Consider the following 19,545-nt stretch of genomic DNA (forward strand, 5'->3'; position numbering starts at 1 on the left):
CTTCCTTCTGCACTCCCATGGCCAGTCAAACTCCTGTAGATTGTATTTTCCTTAACGCTTTTCACATCTGTCTCCTCTTCATCCTTGTTACCACTCTTAGTTCAGGACCTCATTAATTGGCTTCTGGACTGCTGAACCTCTCAGTTGTCTACTTTTTTCCAATTATATCATTTCCCCATTTGAATCTGAAGTCCCACAGTACCTTGTGCTTTCCTATATCTTTGTCTTTACCATGTATGAAATTAAGAGTCTATGACTGTCTTTTGACTGTAAACTCCCACAGGGCATCTTTGTAACCCCCCACCACATAGCACATTGTCTGGTATTAGTGCTAAGTAAGTTTCTTAGACTGAACTAAGCTCTGATCTTATCAGTGTTTCATTTTTATCTTGTTTTAAGGCTTTTAATGTATAAAATATTTTTGCTTTTTTTCTAGGAATAGTATTTTCAGTTTTTGGTCAAGGTCTTATGTCCCAAATTACCTACAATTACACAGTGCTTTTCAGGTACCATCCCTTGCAGGTACCATCCCTGCACATTGAAGTAATTAGGGGTCAGTAAATATAATAAATCATTTGTTCACTATGTGTAATATTTTAAAGATGTTTTTAGTATCTGAATAAAAGCATTCCTATTTGTCTTATTATGGTGTTATTTCTTTTCTTTCCTTTTTTCTTTTCTTCTTCTTTTTTTTTGGGAGATGGTCTTGCTCTGTTGCCCCGGCTGGAGCACAATGGTGCAATCATGGCTCACTGCGGCCTTGAATGCCCAGGCTCAAGTGATCCTCCTGCCTTAGCTGCCCAAGTAGCTGGGAATACAGGTGCACCCACTACGCCTGGCTAATTTTTAAAAATTTTTGCAGAAACAGGGTGTTGTGTGTTGCCCAGGCTGGTCTCAAACTCCTAGCCTCAAGCGATCCTCCCACCTCAGCCTCCCAAAGTGCAAGGATTATAGGCATGAGCCACTGCACCTGGCCTTATTCTGGTGTTATTTCTATTAGCTTTGGATTGTTGTCATTATTATTTCCAGTATTAAGTGTATGGATGATTTTCCAGGAATGTGAGTCCCTGTTTTGGTTCTGTCTATGATCCGGTTTTGGTCACTAGACGGCTGTAAAGATCTCTCAGTGCTCAAGAACTGTTGGCACTGCACATAAAATTTGTGATACAAAAATTAGATTCTGGGTTTTGTTGTTGTTGGAGAACGGTATCTCATTTTATTGCCCAGGCAGATCTCGAACTCCTAGACTCAAGCTATCCTCCCACCTTTGTCTCCCTAAGTGCTGGGATTACAGGTATGAGCCACCGTGCCTGGCAGATTTTGGGTTTTAAGGAAAGGATCCTGCTATTATAGAGAGGTGAACCGCTTCCTCGCTTAGTTGTATAGGATCTCACTACTCAAAGTGTGGTACCCAGAGCCACAACAATGGCATCACCTGGGAGCTGATTAGAAATGCAGTTTGAAAAGCACTGGTACTGTATACAGAACACAGCAAAATAGAAACAGTAAAGAAAGGCACATGCAATTATTGCAGAAAGGATTTGCAGACTAAAGATAAAAATGACAGATTCACTTAGCTACTAGCAGTGTCTCAAGACTGACTGCAATTTAAGAAGGGCAGTCTGAGTGCAGTGGCTCACACCTGTAATCCCAGCATTTTGGGAGGCCGAGGTGGGTGGATCATGAGGTCAGGAGTTCGAGACCAGCCTGGCCAACATGGTGAAACCCCATCTCTACTAAAAATACAAAAAATTAGCTGGACGTGGTGGCAGGCGCCTGTAATGCCAGCTACTCAGGAGGCTGAGACAGGAGAATTGCTTGAACCTGGGAGGCAAAGGTTGCGGTAAGCAGAGACCACACCACTGCACTCCAGCCTGGGCAACAGAGCAAGACTCCATCGAAAAAAAGAAAAAAAAAGGCAACACATAATGTTCAGAATGTGGTTAGAACACATCCCTCCATTCTCGTGGACCTCACGCCTTAATGTAGCCAGATCGTGCGGTGGGTGCTGACAGATGGCCCCTGCTGTCACTAAGTGGGCAGGAAAGACTCAATAATCCATGATATGTGGAACTGCTATTCCCAAGTAAAGTCCTCCAAGATACTTTTTGGAACCCTGGGATAATGTTTGGGGGCATGGAGAGTGGATGGGGATTTTTCTTTGCTTTAACATGATACAGACACTAGAGTGGTCAGGGGATAGTCTTGAAGGGGTTTGGATAATTTTGTGCCATAAAAACATCCTGAGAGGCTTTGTAGCATGGTACTTAAACATGTGGAGACTACCAGGTTTAAATTCTGTTTCTGCTACCTACTAGCTGACCTTGGGTGAGTTAATTCTCTGTGTCTCAATCCTTTTATCTGTAATATGGGGGTGGTCCTAGCATCTACCTCAGGGTTATTGTGAAGATTGCATGAGTTTGTATATTTAAGTGCTTAGAACAGGAGTGACAACAGATAGCACTCAATAAACGGAAACAAAAAGGACATATGTGGGCCAATATGCAGTACAGTCCCTGGCTCAGTAAGTATACAGGTGCCCATTAAGTGTTTGAGGAATGTGCCACTTGTTTATTTATTTTCCCTCAGTTTCAAACTCACCCTGTTCTATGAAATTGAGATGGGCCCTTAAATATTTTTCCTTGGCTAGCTGGCACGTTGTTAAACTTTATCTGTAGAAGATATTAAAGGGACATTGCAGGAAGAGGGGGTTTTCCTTCCTGGCTCCAGGGTTCTCTCATCAGATTCCTGTAGACCCAGCTCCTGCAGTGCTTTAGCTTCTTCAGTGCATGGCAATTAGTAGCACCCCTACAGGCAGGTTTGTAGCCCAGTGCCTCCAGTGAGATGCTTTCCTGTGACAGACTTTCCCCTACAAACTAGAAGGTGGATATCCAGCATATTCTGCCAGTACAGATCAGGTGACTTTTCTGCCATTTGGTGAGCCATGGCTGGATCTCAGCTGGAGAGGGTAAGGGTGCAGGAACTCTTCCTTGAGTGATCTGTTTTTGCCCTTGGAATATCTGCTTTTCCTACATTCCTTAAAATTATCTTTCTTTCTAGCCTATTTCTTGTTATAGTTAATAATTTTTTCATATTAAACTTTCAAATTATCTGGTTTCTGTCTCCTGATAGGACCCTGATTGATATTAATAATAAATGAAACATTAACATTCCCAGTTGTTCTGAGAAGTTTAAATGTTTTATATAAGATGAAGCTGCAGATTTTCAGAATTTTTGTGTTGAATAGATTTACTGTTATCTATGATTAAAATACATGTTAAGACAATATGTAGATTGTGATCCTGTTTCTGTTTTTTTTTTTTTTAATTTTTTTATTTTGTATTTTTATTTTTCTTCTGAGATGGAGTTTTGCTCTGTCGCCCAGGCTGGAGTGCAGTGGCGCGATCTTGGCTCACTGCAAACTCCACTTCCCAGGTTCACGCCATTCTCCTGCCTCAGCCTCCCAAGTGCCCGGGACTACAGGCACCCACCACCACACCTGGCTAATTTTTTGTATTTTTAGTAGAGACGGGGTTTCACCATGTTAGCCAGGATGGTCTCGATCTCATGACCTCGTGATCCACCCACCTCAGTCTCCTAAAGTGCTGAGATTACAGGTGCGAGCCACCACAACCGGCCATCCTGTTTCTGTCTTAAAAAATTGGTGTGTGCTGGTTCCATGGCCGAATAGGAACAGCTCCAGTCTACAGCTCTCAGTGTGAGCGATGCGGAAGATGGGTGATTTCTGCATTTCCAACTGAGGTACCGGGTTCATCTCACTGGGGCTTGTTGGACAGTGGGTGCAGTCCATGGAGTGTGAGCCAAAGCAGGGTGGGGTTTTGTCTCACTAGGAAAGTGCAAGGGGTCAGGGAATTCCCTTTCCTAGCCAAAGGAAGCCGTGACAGATGGTACCTGGAAAATCAGGACACTCCCACCCTAATACTGCACTTTTCCAATGGTCTTAGCAAACGGCACACCAGTAGATTATATCCCGTGCCTGGCTCAGAGGGTCCCATGCCCACGGAGCCTTGCTCACTGCTAGCACAGCAGTCTGAGATCAAACTGCAAGGCAGCAGCTAGGCTAGGGGACGGGCGTCCGCCATTACTGAGGCTTGAGTAGGTAAACAAAGCGGCCAGGAAGCTCGAACTGGGTGGAGCGCACCACAGCTCAAGGAGGCCTGCCTGCCTCTGTAGTCTTCACCTCTGGGGGCAGGGCATAACTGAACAAAAGACAGCAGAAACTTCTGCAGACTTAAACGTCCCTGTCTGACAGCTTTGAAGAGAGCAGTGGTTCTCCCAGCATGGAGTTTGAGATCTGAGAACAGACAGATTGCCTCCTCAAGTGGGTCCTTGACCCCCCGAGTAGCCTAACTGGGAGACTTGTCCCAGTAGGGGCCGACTGACACTTCATACAGCCGGGTGCCCCTCTGAGACGAAGCTTCCAGCAGAAGGATCAGGCAGCAACATTTGCTGTTCTGCAATATTTGCTGTTCTGCAGCCTCCACTGGTGATACCCAGGAAAACAGGGTCTGGAGTGAACCTCTAGCAAACTCCAACAGACCTGCAGCTGAGAGTCCTGACTGTTAGAAGGAAAATTAACCAACAGAAAGGACATCGACACCAAAACCCCATCTGTACGTCACCATCATCAAAGACCAAAGGTAGATAAAACCACAAAGATGAGGAGAAACCAGAGCAGAAAAGCTGAAAATTCTGAAAATCAGAGTGCCTCTTCTCCTCCAAAGGAATGCAGCTCCTCACCAGCAATGGAACAAAGCTGGACAGAGAATGAATGTGACGAGTTGAGAGAAGAAGGCTTCAGATGATCGGTAATAACAAACTTCTCTGAGCTAAAGGAGGATGTTTGAACACATTGCAAAGAAGCTAAAAACCTTGAAAAAAGACTAGATGAATGCCTAACTAGAATAAACAGCATAGAGAAGATCTTAAGGGACCGGATGGAGCTGAAAACCATGGCACAAGAACTATGTGATGCATGCACAAGCTTCAGTAGCCGATTCAATCAAGTGGAAGAAAGGGTATCAGTGATTGAAGATCAAAAGAATGAGATGAAGCGAGAAGAGAAGCTTAGAGAAAAAAGAGTAAAAAAAAAAAAAAAACGAACAAAGCCTCCAAGAAATACGGGACTATGTGAAAAGACCAAATCTACATCTGATTTGTGTACCTGAAAGTGACGGGGAGAATGGAACCAAGTTAGAAAACACTCTTCAGAATATTATCCAGGAGAACTTTCCCAAACTAGCAAGGCAGGCCAACATTCAAACTCAGGAAATACAGAGAATGCCACAAAGATAGTCCTCAAGAAGAGCAACTCCAAGACACATAATTGTCAGATTCACCAAAGTTGAAATGAAAGAAAAATTGTTAAGGGCAGCCAGAGAGAAAGGTCAGGTTACCCACAAAGGGAAACCCATCAGACTAACAGCAGATCTCTCAGCAGAAACTCTAGAAGCCAGAAGACAGTGGAGGCCAATATTCAACATTCTTAAAGAAAAGAATTTTCAACCCAGAATTTCATATCCAGCCAAATTAAGCTTCATAAGTGAAGGAGAAATAAAATCCTTTACAGACAAACAAATGCTGAGAGATTCTGTCACCACCAGGCCTGCCTTACAAGAGCTCCTGAAGGAAGCACTAAACATGGAAAGGAACAACCGGTACCAGCCACTGCAAAAACATGGCAAATTGTAAAGACCCTCTATGCTAGGAGGAAACTGCATCAACTAACGAGCAAAATAACCTGCTAACGTCATAATGACAGGATCAAATTCACACATAACAGTATTAACCATAAATGTAAATGGGCTAAATGCTCCAACTGAAAGACACAGACTGGCAAATTGGATAAAGAGTCAAGACCCATCAGTTTCCTGTATTCAGGAGACCCATCTCACATGCAGAGACACACATAGGCTCAAAATAAAGGGATGGAGGAAGATCTACCAAGCAAATGGAAAACAACAACAACAAAAAGCAGGGGTTGCATTCCTAGTCTCTGATAAAACAGACTTTAAACCAACAAAGATCAAAAGAGACAAGGCCGTTACATAATGGTAAAGGGATCAATTCAAGAAGAAGAGCTAACTATCCTAAATATATGTACACCCAACACAGGAGCACCCAGATTCATAAAGCAAGTCCTTAGAGACCTACAAAGAGACTCAGACTCCCACACAGTAATAATGGGAGACTTTAACACCCCACTGTCAACATTAGACAGATCAATGAGACAGAAAGTTAACAAGGATATTCAGGGATTGAACTCAGCTCTGCACCAAGCAGACCTAATAGACATCTACGGAACTCTCCACCCCAAATCAACAGAATGTAAATTTTTCTCAGCAACACATCACACTTATTCCAAAACTGACCACATAGTTGGAAGTAAAGCACTCCTCAGCAAATGTAAAAGAACACAAATTATAACGAACTGTCTCTCAGACCACAGTGCCATCAAACTAGAACTCAGGATTAAGAAACTCACTCAAAAACCACTCAACTGCATGGAAACTGAACAACCTGCTCCTGAATGAGCACTGGGTACATAATGAAACGAAGGCAGAAATAAAGATGTTCTTTGAAACCAATGAGAACAAAGATACAACATACCAGAATCTCTGGGACACATTGAAAGCAGTATGCAGAGGGAAATTTATAGCACTAAATGCCCACAAGAGAAAGCAGGAAAGATCTAAATTGACACCCTAGCATCACAATTAAAAGAACTAGAGAAGCAAGAGCAAACACATTCAAAAGCTAGCAGAAGGCAAGAAATAACTAATAACAGAGGAGAACTGAGGGGATGGAGACACAAGAAACCCTTCAAAATATAAATGAATCCAGGAGCTGTTTTTTGAAAAGATCAACAAAATTGATAGACTGCTAGCAAGACTAATAAAGAAGAAAAGAGACAACAATCAAAGAGACATAGTAAAAAATGATAAAGGGGATATCACCACCATTCCCACAGAAATACAAACTAGCATCAGAGAATACTATAAACAACTCTATGCACGTAAGCTAGAAAATCTAGAAGACATGGCTAAATTCCTGGACACATACACCCTCCCAAGACTAAATCAGGAAGAAGTTGAATCCCTGAATAGACCAATAACAGGCTCTGAAATTGAGGCAATAATTAATAGCCTACCATCCAAAAAAAGTCCAGGACCAGACGGATTCACAGCCGAATTCTACCAGAGGTACAAAGAGGAGCTGGTACCATTCCTTCTGAAACTATTCCAATCCATGGAAAAAGAAGAAATCCTCCCTAACTCATTTTATGAGGCCAACATCATCCTGATACCAAAGCCTGGCAGAGACACAACAACAAAAAAGAGAATTTTAGACCAATATCCCTGATGAACATCGATGCAAAAATCCTCAGTAAAATACTGGCAAACTGAATCCAGCAGCACATCAAAAAGCTTATCCACCACAATCAAGTCAGCTTCATCCTTGGGATGCAAGGCTGGTTCAACATTCACAAATCAATAAACATAATCCAGCATATAAACAGAACCAAAAACAAAAACTACATGACTATCTCAACAGATGCAGAAAAGGCCTTCGACAAAATTCAACAGCCCTTCATGCTAAAAACTCTCAATAAACTAGGTATTGATGGGACGTACCTCAAAATAATAAGAGCTATTTATGACAAACCCACAGCCAATATCATACTGAATGGGCAAAAACTGGAAACATTCCCTCTGAAAACTGGCACAAGACAGGGATGCCCTCTTTTGCCACTCCTATTCATCATAGTGTTGGAAGTTCTGGCCAGGGCAATCAGGCAGGAGAAAGAAATAAAGGGTGTTCAATTAGGAAAAGAGGAAGTCAAACTGTCCCTGTTTGCAGATGACATGATTGTATATTTAGAAAACCCCATCATCTCAGCCCAAAATCTCCTTAAGCTGATAAGCAACTTCAGCAAAGTCTCAGGATACAAAATCAATATGCAAAAATCACAAGCATTCCTATACACTAATAAAAGATAAACAGAGAGCCAAATCATGAGTGAACTCCCATTCACATTGCTTCAAAGATAATAAAATACCTAGGATATGAAGAACCTCTTCAAGGAGAACTACAAACCACTGTTCAATGAAATAAAAGAGGACACAAAAAAAATGGAATAACATTCCATGCTCATGGATGTGAAGAATCTATATGTGAAAATGGCCATACTGCCCAAGGTAATTTATAGATTCAGTGCTATCCCCATCAAGCTGCCAATGGGTTTCTTCACAGAATTGGAAAAATCTACTTTAAACTTCATATGGAACCAAAAAGACCCCACATTGCCAAGGCAATCCTAAGCAAAAAAGAACAAAGCTGGAGGCATCACACTACCTGACTTCAAACAATACTACAAGGCTACAGTAAACACAACAGCATGGTACTAGTACCAAAACAGAGATATAGACCAATGGAACAGAACACAGCCCTCAGAAATAATACCACACATCTACAGCCATCTGATCTTTGCTAAACCTGACAAAAACAAGAAATGGGAAAAGGATTCCCTATTTAATAAATGGTTCTGGGAAAACTAGCTAGCCATATGTAGAAAGCTGAAACTGGATCCCTTGCTTACACCTTATACAAAAATTAATTCAAGATGGATTAAAGACTTAAATGTTAGACCTAAAACCATAAAAACCCTAGAAGAAAACCTAGGCGATACCATTCAGGCCATAGGCATGGGCAAGGACTTCATTACTAAAATGCCAAAAGCAATGGCAATAAAAGCCAAAATTGACAAATGGGATCTAGTTAAACTAAAGAGCTTCTGCACAGCAAAGGAAACTACCATCAGAGTGAACAGGCAACCTACAGAATGGGAGAAAAATTTTTACAATCTACCCATCTGACAAAGGGCTAATATCCAGAATCTACAAAGAACTTAAACAAATTTACAAGAAAAAATCAAACAACCCCATCAAAACGTGGGCAAAGGATATGAACAGACAATTCTCAAAAGAAGACATTTATGCAGCCAACAGACACATGAAATAATGGTCATCATCACTGGCCATCAGAGAAATGCAAATCAACACCACAATGAGATACCTTCTCACACCAGTTAGAATTGGTGATCATTAAAATGGTGATCATAGGAAGCAACTGGTGCTGGAGAGGATGTGGAAAAATAGGAACGCTTTTACACTCTCGTTGGGACTGTAAACTAGTTCAACCATTGTGGAAGACAGTGTGGCGATTCCTCAAGGATCTAGAACTAGAAATACCATTTGACCCAGCCATCCCATTACTGGATATATACCCAAAGGATTATAAATCATGCTGCTATAAAGGCACATGCACACATATGTTCATTGCAGCACTATTCACAATAGCAAAGACTTGGAACCAAGCCAAATTTCCATCAATGATAAACTGGATTAAGAAAATGTGGCACATATGCACCATGGAATACTATGCAGCCATAAAAAAGGATGAGTTCGTGTCCTTTGTAGGGACATGGATGCAGCTGGAAACCATCATTCTGACCAAACTATCGCAAGGACAGAAAACTAAACACTGCATGTTCTCACTCATAGGTGGGAATTGAACAATGAGAACACTTGGACACAGGGTGGGGAACATCACACACTTGGGCCTGTCGTGGATTGGGGAGAGGGGGAGGGATAGCATTAGGAGATATACCTAATGTAAATGACGAGTTAATGGATGCAGCACACCAACATGGCCCATGTATGCATATGTAACAAACCTGCACATTGTGCACATGTACCCTAGATCTTAAAGAATAATGATAAAAAAATATTGGTATGGATATATGTGTGGGTTGTGTTGCTAAATGCCTAGAGGAAATTCTGGAAGGATATACAGAACCCTCTGGACAGGGGAGAGGGATTAAAGGAATGATGAAGTGGGACTTTCCTTTTTTTATTCTTTATATTTTTATATTTAAAAATACACTAAGTATTTCTAACTTTCATAATATTAGTATATATTCTTTAATTTTTGTGCCTTTTGGTAATTTTATTTTTTTGGTAAAGTTTTACTTTTTTTTTTTTTTTGATGGAGAGTCTCACTCTGTCACCCAGGCTGGAGTTCAGTGGTGTGATCATGACTCACTGCAGCCTGGAACTCCCGCGCTCAAGCAATCTTTCTGCCTCAGTCTCCCAAAGTGCTGGGATTACAGGCAGGGAGGCCAAGGGAGGAGAATCACTTAAGGCCAGGAGTTCGAGACCAGTCTGGGCAACATAGTGAGACTCTATCTCTACAAAAAAAAATTTTTTTTAATTAGCCAGGTGTGGCTGGGCAGGTGGCTCACACCTGTAATCCCAGGAGTTTGGGAGGCCAAGGTGGGTGGATCACCTGAGGTCAGGAGTTTGAGACCAGCCTGGGCAACATGGTGAAACCCTGTCTCTACTAAAAATACAAAAATTAGCTGGGTGTGATGGTGCAAGCCTCTAATCCCAGCTACTCAGGAGGATGAGGCAGGAGAATTGCTTGAACCCAGGAGACGGAGGTTGCAGTTAGCCGAGATCGCCCCATTGCACTCCAGCCTGGCCTGGGCGACAAGAGCAACAAACTCCATCTCCAAAAACAAACAAAAAATTAGCCAGGTGTGGTGGCATGCACCTGTAGTCCCACCTATGTCAGACCTCTTAGGGGCCACAATTGGAGAGTCCCAGTTGTGCAGAACAACACTGAGTCACAAATGTATATTCCTGGTAATCCTCCCTAGCCAGTGTCTTATGATTAAAACAAAAGTAAATATTTTAGGATGCAAGCAGCAAATCTCTAGCAAGTATTGGTGTGATTCAGTAGCCATCGTACTCTGAGAAAGAAGGTTGTCAGTGGGAAGACAATTTGGGCCTCACTGCAGCAAAACCTCCTAACTTGAATCTGCTGGGCACAAGTGAGCCTTGATCTTAATGTACAATAAAACAGCCAAGCCCACAAAGCCCTAGATTGTGGGTTTAAATAATCGGGCTCAGGGCCACTGAAACAGGATGAAAGACATGTTTATGGATTCAGTATTGAGTTCTGGGAGCCAGCAGCCACGTCAGCAGAGGTGGAGCATGCCCTACCTTTGGGCAGAATCCAAGGCTTTTAATTATAGATAAAGTCACCTGCTTCCTGATTTATGCAAAACACTTTGGGAATGCCAGTTATTGAGCCATCACAACAAGTTAGCCATTTAAGACACCATTAAGATAAGGAACAGCTTTCTGCCTGAAGAAAACAAAATATATTTCCCAAAGTTCCAAACTGGCACAGGCCATTTCCCTATTCCCCTTGCCAAGGCCACCTGTCCTTTTCTCTGCACTGTTGAGTTGTTGAGTGTTCTCTACCTTCCTCCCTCCCCACTTGGTTTTCCACCCCTTCCCTGGACCCAGAATCACTTAAGTGCCTCCCACAGGGCACCTGGCTTACATGGACACTTGAGTGGAAGTTTGCTAAGAATAGCTGTGGCGTTGCCCCTCTGTTCCACAACTGTTCTCAGGACTACATGTGTATTTTTACCCAGTATCACTTCTTTTTAAATGGCAGAAGGTTGGAGCTTCTCAGACAATGTGATTTTCCTGTGGCCTAAACTGCCTTAGGTAAAGCATCGAGACTAAGCCAAAAGGCTATTGCTGGGTCTCTCGGCTCCCTTTCTTTATTATCGCCAGCAACCATACCTTTTCACACGCCTCTGCATTTTGCCTTCCCACTCCACCGTCTCTACCAGGACTCAGTCCCATGTGAACTTGGGTCCTCGTATGGCAGAGCCTTCCTCATTACACTCTGCCTCCTCGACCCGCTTGTTCCCTCCCTTCTTTCCTGTAGGAGAGCTGCTGCTGCGGGGACAGGTGGGAGTAGGTCAGGAAGCTGGATAGAGGCACACATTTCAAAGTTTTATGTAAAAAATTTGAGTTAGTGGAATTACCAGAACTAGGAGTGAAGCCTTAGCAGGTAGACCTTTCAGAAATAGTGAAAATGAGTCCCAAAATCTCAGTGGTGAATTTTTCTGAGAAATGTTCCAGAAACATAAAGTGACAAATTTTTGTCTTTATCTTGATAAGATAGATTAGTAGAAATTGAGAAGAGACTGTCCAGTTTTTTTCTGTTGCTTATTTGTATAAGCCCAGTACATTGATGGACTATATTGGAGTCCCTAAGCAAATGTCTGCAGGGACTAGGCAGTTAATACAGCAAACTTCAGAGGCTCATCTGCTTTAGCCAGTTCTTGCCTCGGTATGGTGGAATCATTGTTGCCACATCTGATTTTTCAAGAGAAGCTTTAAAATCCAATTTGTATGTGTGTATGTATGAATATGTATATGAGAAAGCTTTCAGTTTTGAAATGTTGGCTCAAATTTTTAAAAAGCAGACCAAAGAAGACTTATATTCCGCCTTTGCTCTAGACTTAGAGAATCTGTTCAGGATAAAGCTTAAAGAAAAGATGACAATGGAAAAGAGCCATTGGTCAAGTGTTAAGTACTGACACTTAGGGTTTCCTGAATATAGTAGTGAGTGCTACTTTAGAAGAGATTCCCTCTAGTTCAAATGCAGTTACCGTCTCCATATACATGCTAGCAACTCACAATTTAAATTCTCTTTGACATGATTTGTAGGGTTCAATCTCCCTCATCCTTCTTTTTCTTTCTTTTCTTTCCTTTCTTCCTTTCCTTCCCTCTCCCCTCCCCTCCCCTCTTTTTGTTTTTAAGAGATGGGGCTTTACTATGTTGCCCAGGCTGGAGTGCAGTGGCAATCCACAGTGCGATCATAGCTCACTGCAATCTCGAATTCCTGGCCTGAAGCTATCCTCCAGCTGTAGCCTCCCGAGTAGCTGGGAATACAGGCATGCACCACTGTGCTCAGCTCTGCCCTCCCTTTTTAAAGGTCAGACTGAAGTTTACGTTTTTTGTATCCATAGGGCTGACTTTGCTCAGGAAATTTACAACTTACCTAATTTGAACGCAGCTGGCCAAGTCTGTCTTCCCTCCAGGAATGTGCACACTTGTGTTCAGACAATTTAGCAGGTTGGGGTGTGGAGGAAGACAGATGAATAGTAGGAGCTTTACTCCAGCTTCTAGCTGGGGATTTTCTAAGATACCGTCATCAGAAAAGGAAATATAGCCCGAAGTTGCACCTATATGGAAGGACCTCATCCTGCAGGTGGCAAAAATTTCTAGTATGCCCTGTTAGAATGAGGTTCCTTCCTGAAACTAATGGGAGATCTAGAATTTAAACCTATGTCATTCCCTGGTAGGTAATCAGAAATCAATTGGAAATTCCTGCTTGAAGAGATAGCTATTCTTGCCCCACCTCAATCCTTCCAGCACAGATTTGGGAGATACCACCCTTCCAGTGGAGGCCTAAGTGGCCAGTGCCCCCACTCACCTTCTGAGGCATGTAGGGCTGCACAGACAGCCAAGGCCATGATGGCAAGTCCTGTCTGCTGCATTCCTGCCTGCCCTACTGGTACTGACAGCAACACAAGTAAGGCTGTTCAATCAGGAAATGAGGCTAAAAGTGTCCTTGGGCACAGAGAAAGTGTAGAGGAAAAGTAAGCCAGGTGGCCCCGCCCTGGGAGGTGTTCAGAGTATCTGTTTCTCATGTTTCTTTCCTTAAGGCCAGCTCCTCCCCGACTTATCAAGCTCCTAACTTGTGTTCACCCTGCCTGGGGGTCAGGGGATGTCATTGGAGATCTGGCAGCTGGCAGGGTCACTGTGAGTTGGGGTGTGCATCAGAATCATTTGGGAAACATTTTTAAAAAATCAGTCTACATGACTCTCCCCTTTCCCTGATTTGTAAACCAGAACTCTCGGGTAGGAGACCAGTCATTTGAAGCTTGTAAAAGCTCCACAGGTGATTGTAATGGACACTTGAGGCCCATTGCATAATCAATTTTTAAGTAGCTTATGGGAACCATGAGTTTCTGGGGACAAGGGTGACAAGTCATAAAAAAATTATCTTTGTGGAAAGATACGGAATTATTAAAGCCCATTCTGGTCTTCGTTCACAGCTAATCCAGGGACTTGGAAAGCAAAGGGACTCCTCCTTGGGTTGTTAGCATTCTCCCTTTCATCCACAGCTTCCTGGGGGCACTAGAACGGGATCGTGGGTTGGATAGTGGTTACTAGAAGACAGTTGCTATAACATATAGAACCAAAACGATTAAAGCACTCATGAAATTACCACCATTGAAATTACAACCTTATGGGAGGGTATTATGTTACCCTGGTGCTAAAAAGCAAGCCTGACGTCTACCCACAGGAACCTGTAAACCACGACAAACCCTATGCCATGTCATTTTTTTTACTAAGTTTTTGTACTAAGACATGAATAAGAGGAATGCTGGGCACATCAGTTTCGTTTGGAGTGAGAGAAAAACTGAACCATGGGATTCTTGTCTGGAGAGAACACAGGACAATTTATAATTATGGAGCATGTGTCTGTGTTTGAGAGGGGTGCTAACTAGGCAGACACTGACCACCCATAAACTAGGAAGGAGTCCCAAAGCCGTGGATTCAGATGAATAACTTTGATTACCTAAATATTTTTCTCCATGTACGGGGACTCTGCAAAAGAAAATGAGAAGACAGATATGTGTGCCATTAGGGCCCAGAGGATAGTTGAGCCATAGGATGAAACAGTTGAGGACCTAAAACTATGTCTGGTTTTGTGTTTTTCGTTTATGAAATGGTCCTGGCTAAGAATATCTAGATGTAACCTTTTAGGAAAAAAACTTAAAAAAAATTACCAGGAAGAACCAGAGAGTTTTTACTTTAAAAAGAAGCAAATTGTAAATCTCGAATGATCATAAAAATACCTACTGCCATCCTGCACTGGGTAAAATGACCTGCTTGGATTAGGAGAATGAAGATTTCCAAAGAGTAACAATTCACAAAATAAAATTAAGCCACTGAAGCTTCCTTGAATATTTGTCTTGGAAAATTAGCATATCGATGAAATATATATATGTACAATAATTATTATTATTTTGAGATGAAATTTCACTCTTGTCACCCAGGCTGGAGTGCAGTGGCACAATCTTGGCTCATTGCAACTTCCACTTTCCGGGTTCAAGAGATTCTCCGGCCTCCGCCTCCCAAGGAGCTGGGACTACAGGCACACACCACCACGACCTGCTAATTTTTGTATTTTTAGGAGAGACAGGGTTTCACCGTGTTGGCCAGGCAGGTCTCGAACTCCTGCCCTCAAGCGATCTGCCCGCCTTGGCCTCCCAGATTACTGAGATTACAGGCCAGGTCTGGACGGAATATTTTGAAAATCATATCAACATTTAAATATCCTAGGATAATTTATAATGTAATGAACCCCTTTGATAAATCCTTTGGCATTGAGAATAATCACCTTTTATCCTGTATAATACTTGAATAGTTAATAGATTTGCTAAAGTAGGGCAGAGCCAAACAGAAGTCTCATATTAAAAACTGGACTCCAGATACTTTATGGCAGGCTGCTGAGTTAAAAATTTTAAAAATAATATGTTCTCTTTTGATTACAAAATTATAATAGGGCCATTGTAGAAAATTTGGAACATGTAAAAAAGTATAAAGAAGTAAACATTTTAAATATCAAAAAAATAGCTTTCTTAATCTGTTGGCATATCTAGTAATTCATTCATTGACTAAACCTTGGTAAAGGAACTACTTACTATATGTAAGACACTGTGCTAGGCATTGAGGACAAATGGTGAGCAAAAGGTACATGGTCTCTGTCTGCAAGGAGCATACACAATTCAGTAAGCCATAGCAATAAAGTCTGCTCAGTGCAAACACGGGAGAAGCACAGTGCTTAGGATGCTATTGCAGAGGTACTTCACCTAGTCTGGTAATGAATCAGCTCTAAAACATGATTTTTTTTTTTTTTTTCCAGATGGAGTCTTGCTCTGTCACCCAGGCTGGAGTGCAATGGCACGATCTTGGCTCACTGCAATGTCTGCCTCCTGGGTTCAAGCGATTCTCCTGCCTAAGCCTCCCGAGTAGCTCCCAGGCGAGTGCCACCATACCCAGCTAATTTTCGTACTTTTAGTAGAGATGGGGTTTCGCCATGTTGGCCAGGCTGGTCTCAATCTCTTGACCTCAGATGATCTGCCACCTTGGCCTCCCAAAGGGCTGGTATTACAGACGTGAGCTACCGTGCCCGGCCTAAAACATGATTTTTAACTGCTGCCTAGTTTAGTATTTCCTAATACAGAGATATTGTACTTTATTGAACCAACCAACTGTTCTTAACAAATCAAAAGATTGTGGTTTGTTTTTTGAGACAGGGTCTTGCTCTGTCACCCAGTCTGGAGTGCAGTGGCACAATCTTGGTTTACGGCAGCCTTGACCTCCTGGGCTCAGGTGATCCTCCCACCTCAGCTTCCTGAGTAGTGGGGACTGTAGGTGCACGCCACCATGCCTGGCTAATGTTTGTATTTTTTACATAGATGGGTTTTTGCCATGTTGCCCAGGCTGGTCTCAAACTCCTGGGCTCAAATGATTCACCTGCCTCAGCCTCCCAAAATGTTGGGATTATAGGTGTGAGCCAGGGCACCCAACCAAGATTGTGGATTTTTTTTCGACTCTTGTAACTTCTGCAATGAATCACATTCAAACTTTTATACTTATTCTTTAGAATGCATTAAAAATTTTTTTTTTGAAAAGCGGAATTGCAAAGTAAAAAGGAATCCTTATTTGAAAGGCTTTTGATACATATTCATGCTGTTAAGCTGAAAAATTTACCAAATTTTAATTTTTTCTCGGCAACACTTTCCACATCTTCCCAGCATCTTGCAGTGATGGCTTTTATTATGTAAAGCCTATCACATGCGTTACAATGGCTCTGGAGAGCATGTGACAGGGCTCTTTCATCCTCAAGAAGACATTGTCAGGTATGGTTTTTCCCAAGTCAGGATTTAAGGACTTTTTTGGACAGAGGTTTCAAAGCCCTCAGTGCACCTTCTGTAAATAGGAAAAGGTATCCCTCTCTGGGTGAACAAAGCCTCCAGACCCACAGCTTCACAAGCAGAAGGTGCTTGCAGAAACAAAAGTCCCCTTCCTCTATTAAAAAAAAGAAAAGAAAAAGAGGGGGAGTGGATACTTCTTAGGGTGGTTGCAACTGGGATGTATAACTTGGCAAGTGAAGCCTGACCTGCATATCCGCCCCACTCCTCCTTCCTCAGCAGGTAGCTTTCTGCAGTGCAAACTGCACATCCATCTGCAGCCCTGACCTTTCTGTTTTTTTCTTGAGACTCTGATCTTGTTGCCTTTGCCTGGACAACCTTCACAGCCTTTCCCATACCATCTAGGAAACTCTTCCTCATTCTTTAAGGTACAGCTTCAATGACACTCTGTGCATCTCTCTGCTGCCCATCCACGTTTCCCCATGCTCCGGTGGGTGACCCTCTGCTCTCACAACCTTCTAGTCTGGGCCTTGAGAGCAGGAAACCCCTCCCATTAGCTTTGCCTGCTCTAGTGCAGCTCAGGCCCAACACACAGAAGGTGCTATATTCCCATTACTGAAAGGAATGCCTGTTGAATCACTGTTACTGTATTATACCTTAGGTTTAGAAACTTTTGTTCTGACTAAAAATATACGTGTTCTTTGTACAAAATATATATGAATATACAATTAGGTTTTACACTATATTATTTTTTGAAAGTACAGAAATCATCTATAACGAGATACCCAATTCATATTATAAACCATCATATAATCATTTACATATGATATTTATAATCAACAATCCAATCAAATGTTAACTCTTTTTTAACATTAGGATGTACATCTTTTCATATTTTAAAAATTTGTTTGTAAGTGTATTTTATTTTTACAAAAATGGTCATATAACACTTCCTGTTTTGTGACTTTTTTCAGTTAATAAATCAGGAATCATCACCTATAGCTATATCTATAGATTTGTATAGTTTTTTTCTTTCAGTGGTTTGATAGTATTCAATCACATGGTTTTGTCATAGTTTATTTACTTGATTCTGCCAGTTGCTGGATATTTAGGTAGTTTGATTTTGTCTCTTTCCTGATGATGATTATTATTGTGGAAATGCTATGATAGTCATTCATTTACCTTTTGTTCATCCATTTCAATATTTTCTTAAATTTATTTATTTATTTATTTATTTTTCTGAGACGGAGTCTTGCTCTATTGCCTAGGCTGGAGTGCAGCGATATAGTCTCTGCTCACTGCAACCTCTGCCTCCCGGGTTCAAGTGATTATCTTGCCTCAGCCTCCTGAGTAGCTGCGATTACAGGTGCCCACCACCACACCCAGCTAATTTTTGTATTTTTAGTAGAGACAGGGCTTTACCATGTTGGTCAGGCTGGTCTCAAACTCCTGACCTCGTGATCCACCCTCCCCAGCCTTCCAAAGTGTTGGTATTACAGGTGTGAGCTGCTGCGCCTAGCTGTTCTTAAATAAATTCTTAGGGCCAGGCATGGTGGCTCTTGCCTGTAATCCCAGCACTTTTGCAAAGCGAGATGGGCAGATCACTTGAGCCCAGGAGTTCACGACCAGCCTGGGCAACATGGGGAAACACTGTCTCTACAAAAAATAAAAATAAATAGCCTGGCATGGTAGCATGTGCCTGTAGTCCTAGTTACTCAGGAGGCTAAGGTGGGAGGATTGCTTGAGTCCAGGAGGTTGAGGCTGCAGTGAGCAGAAATTGCAACATTACATTCCGGTCTGGGTGGACAGAGTGAGGTTCTGCCTTGAAAAAAATAAAATAAATTTTTAGAAGTGAAAATTGTCAAAGGGTATGCCCATTTAAATCACTTTTTCATATATAGTGCCAAATTATCTCACAGTATTGAAAATATCTCTGTACATGCCTCTCTCCTCCAATAGTGTGGGCTCAGTGAAGGCAGGATCTCCAGTGTGTTGCTCAGTGCTTGGCAAATAGTAGATGACTATTCACTGAATGAATAATGAGTTGGATAACTCAAATGAGAAGGCCTTCATTACATAAGCAAAATCTTGTCAGTGTGGTCACAGAAGTCTACAATTGGTACTCTTGGCCTTTTCTGAATATCTATAGCCTAATTGGTAATAATATTTTAAATTTCACTTCTCAGAAGAGATTGTTTTATATACCACACTGAAAATAATAAATTACTCTTGGAGGATAATTAGTTGTAAAAGCATATCACCAGAAGGTTTATAGTTTTGAAACAAGGGCCAAGGGCAGTGACAGAAAGGGAGATAGAGAGAGAATTTCAGAAATCTGTATTTAGAAACAAAATGGAACATTTTCCAGCTGAGATGGCTTTTAGGAGAGCCAGGTTTGGTTCCTTTCAGTGTGTGGTTTCATAGTTTACACTCTGTAATTAAATGTGTGATGAGGTATGCCAAAGTAAACAGAGAGGAAAGAATGCAGGACTAGTCATTAGGAACAAAGTTTGAACCTAGGGCCAATGGAGGGAATTTCCCTTGCCCTGACTTTCTTATTCCTGGTTAACACTATAGTTTCCTTTCTGGCTTAAATTTATAACTTTTTTTTTTTTTTTTTTAGCATTCATGCTTTCCAGATATAT

The 19,545-nt window shown here is 41.9% G+C and overlaps 1 protein-coding gene across 2 annotated transcripts in view; it reads right to left on the reverse strand.

Annotated features, from left to right (window-relative positions):
* The window catches only part of CCL28 (C-C motif chemokine ligand 28), a 31,760-nt gene extending 18,252 nt beyond the window's left edge, over positions 1–13,508 (reverse strand). Inside the window, exon 1 of one of the 2 annotated variants that reach the window (XM_050793491.1) lies at positions 13,387–13,508. In XM_050793491.1, the coding sequence (XP_050649448.1) occupies positions 13,387–13,450 (64 nt within the window). In that variant the 5' untranslated portion in view covers positions 13,451–13,508. The remainder of the gene's footprint in view (positions 1–13,386) is intronic. The other variant, XM_050793492.1, reaches the window with a different exon arrangement.
* Positions 13,509–19,545: the final 6,037 nt, after the last annotated feature.

Source organism: Macaca thibetana, chromosome 6, assembly GCF_024542745.1.
Source record: "Macaca thibetana thibetana isolate TM-01 chromosome 6, ASM2454274v1, whole genome shotgun sequence".
In the NCBI taxonomy this organism is placed as follows: Eukaryota; Metazoa; Chordata; class Mammalia; order Primates; family Cercopithecidae; genus Macaca; species Macaca thibetana.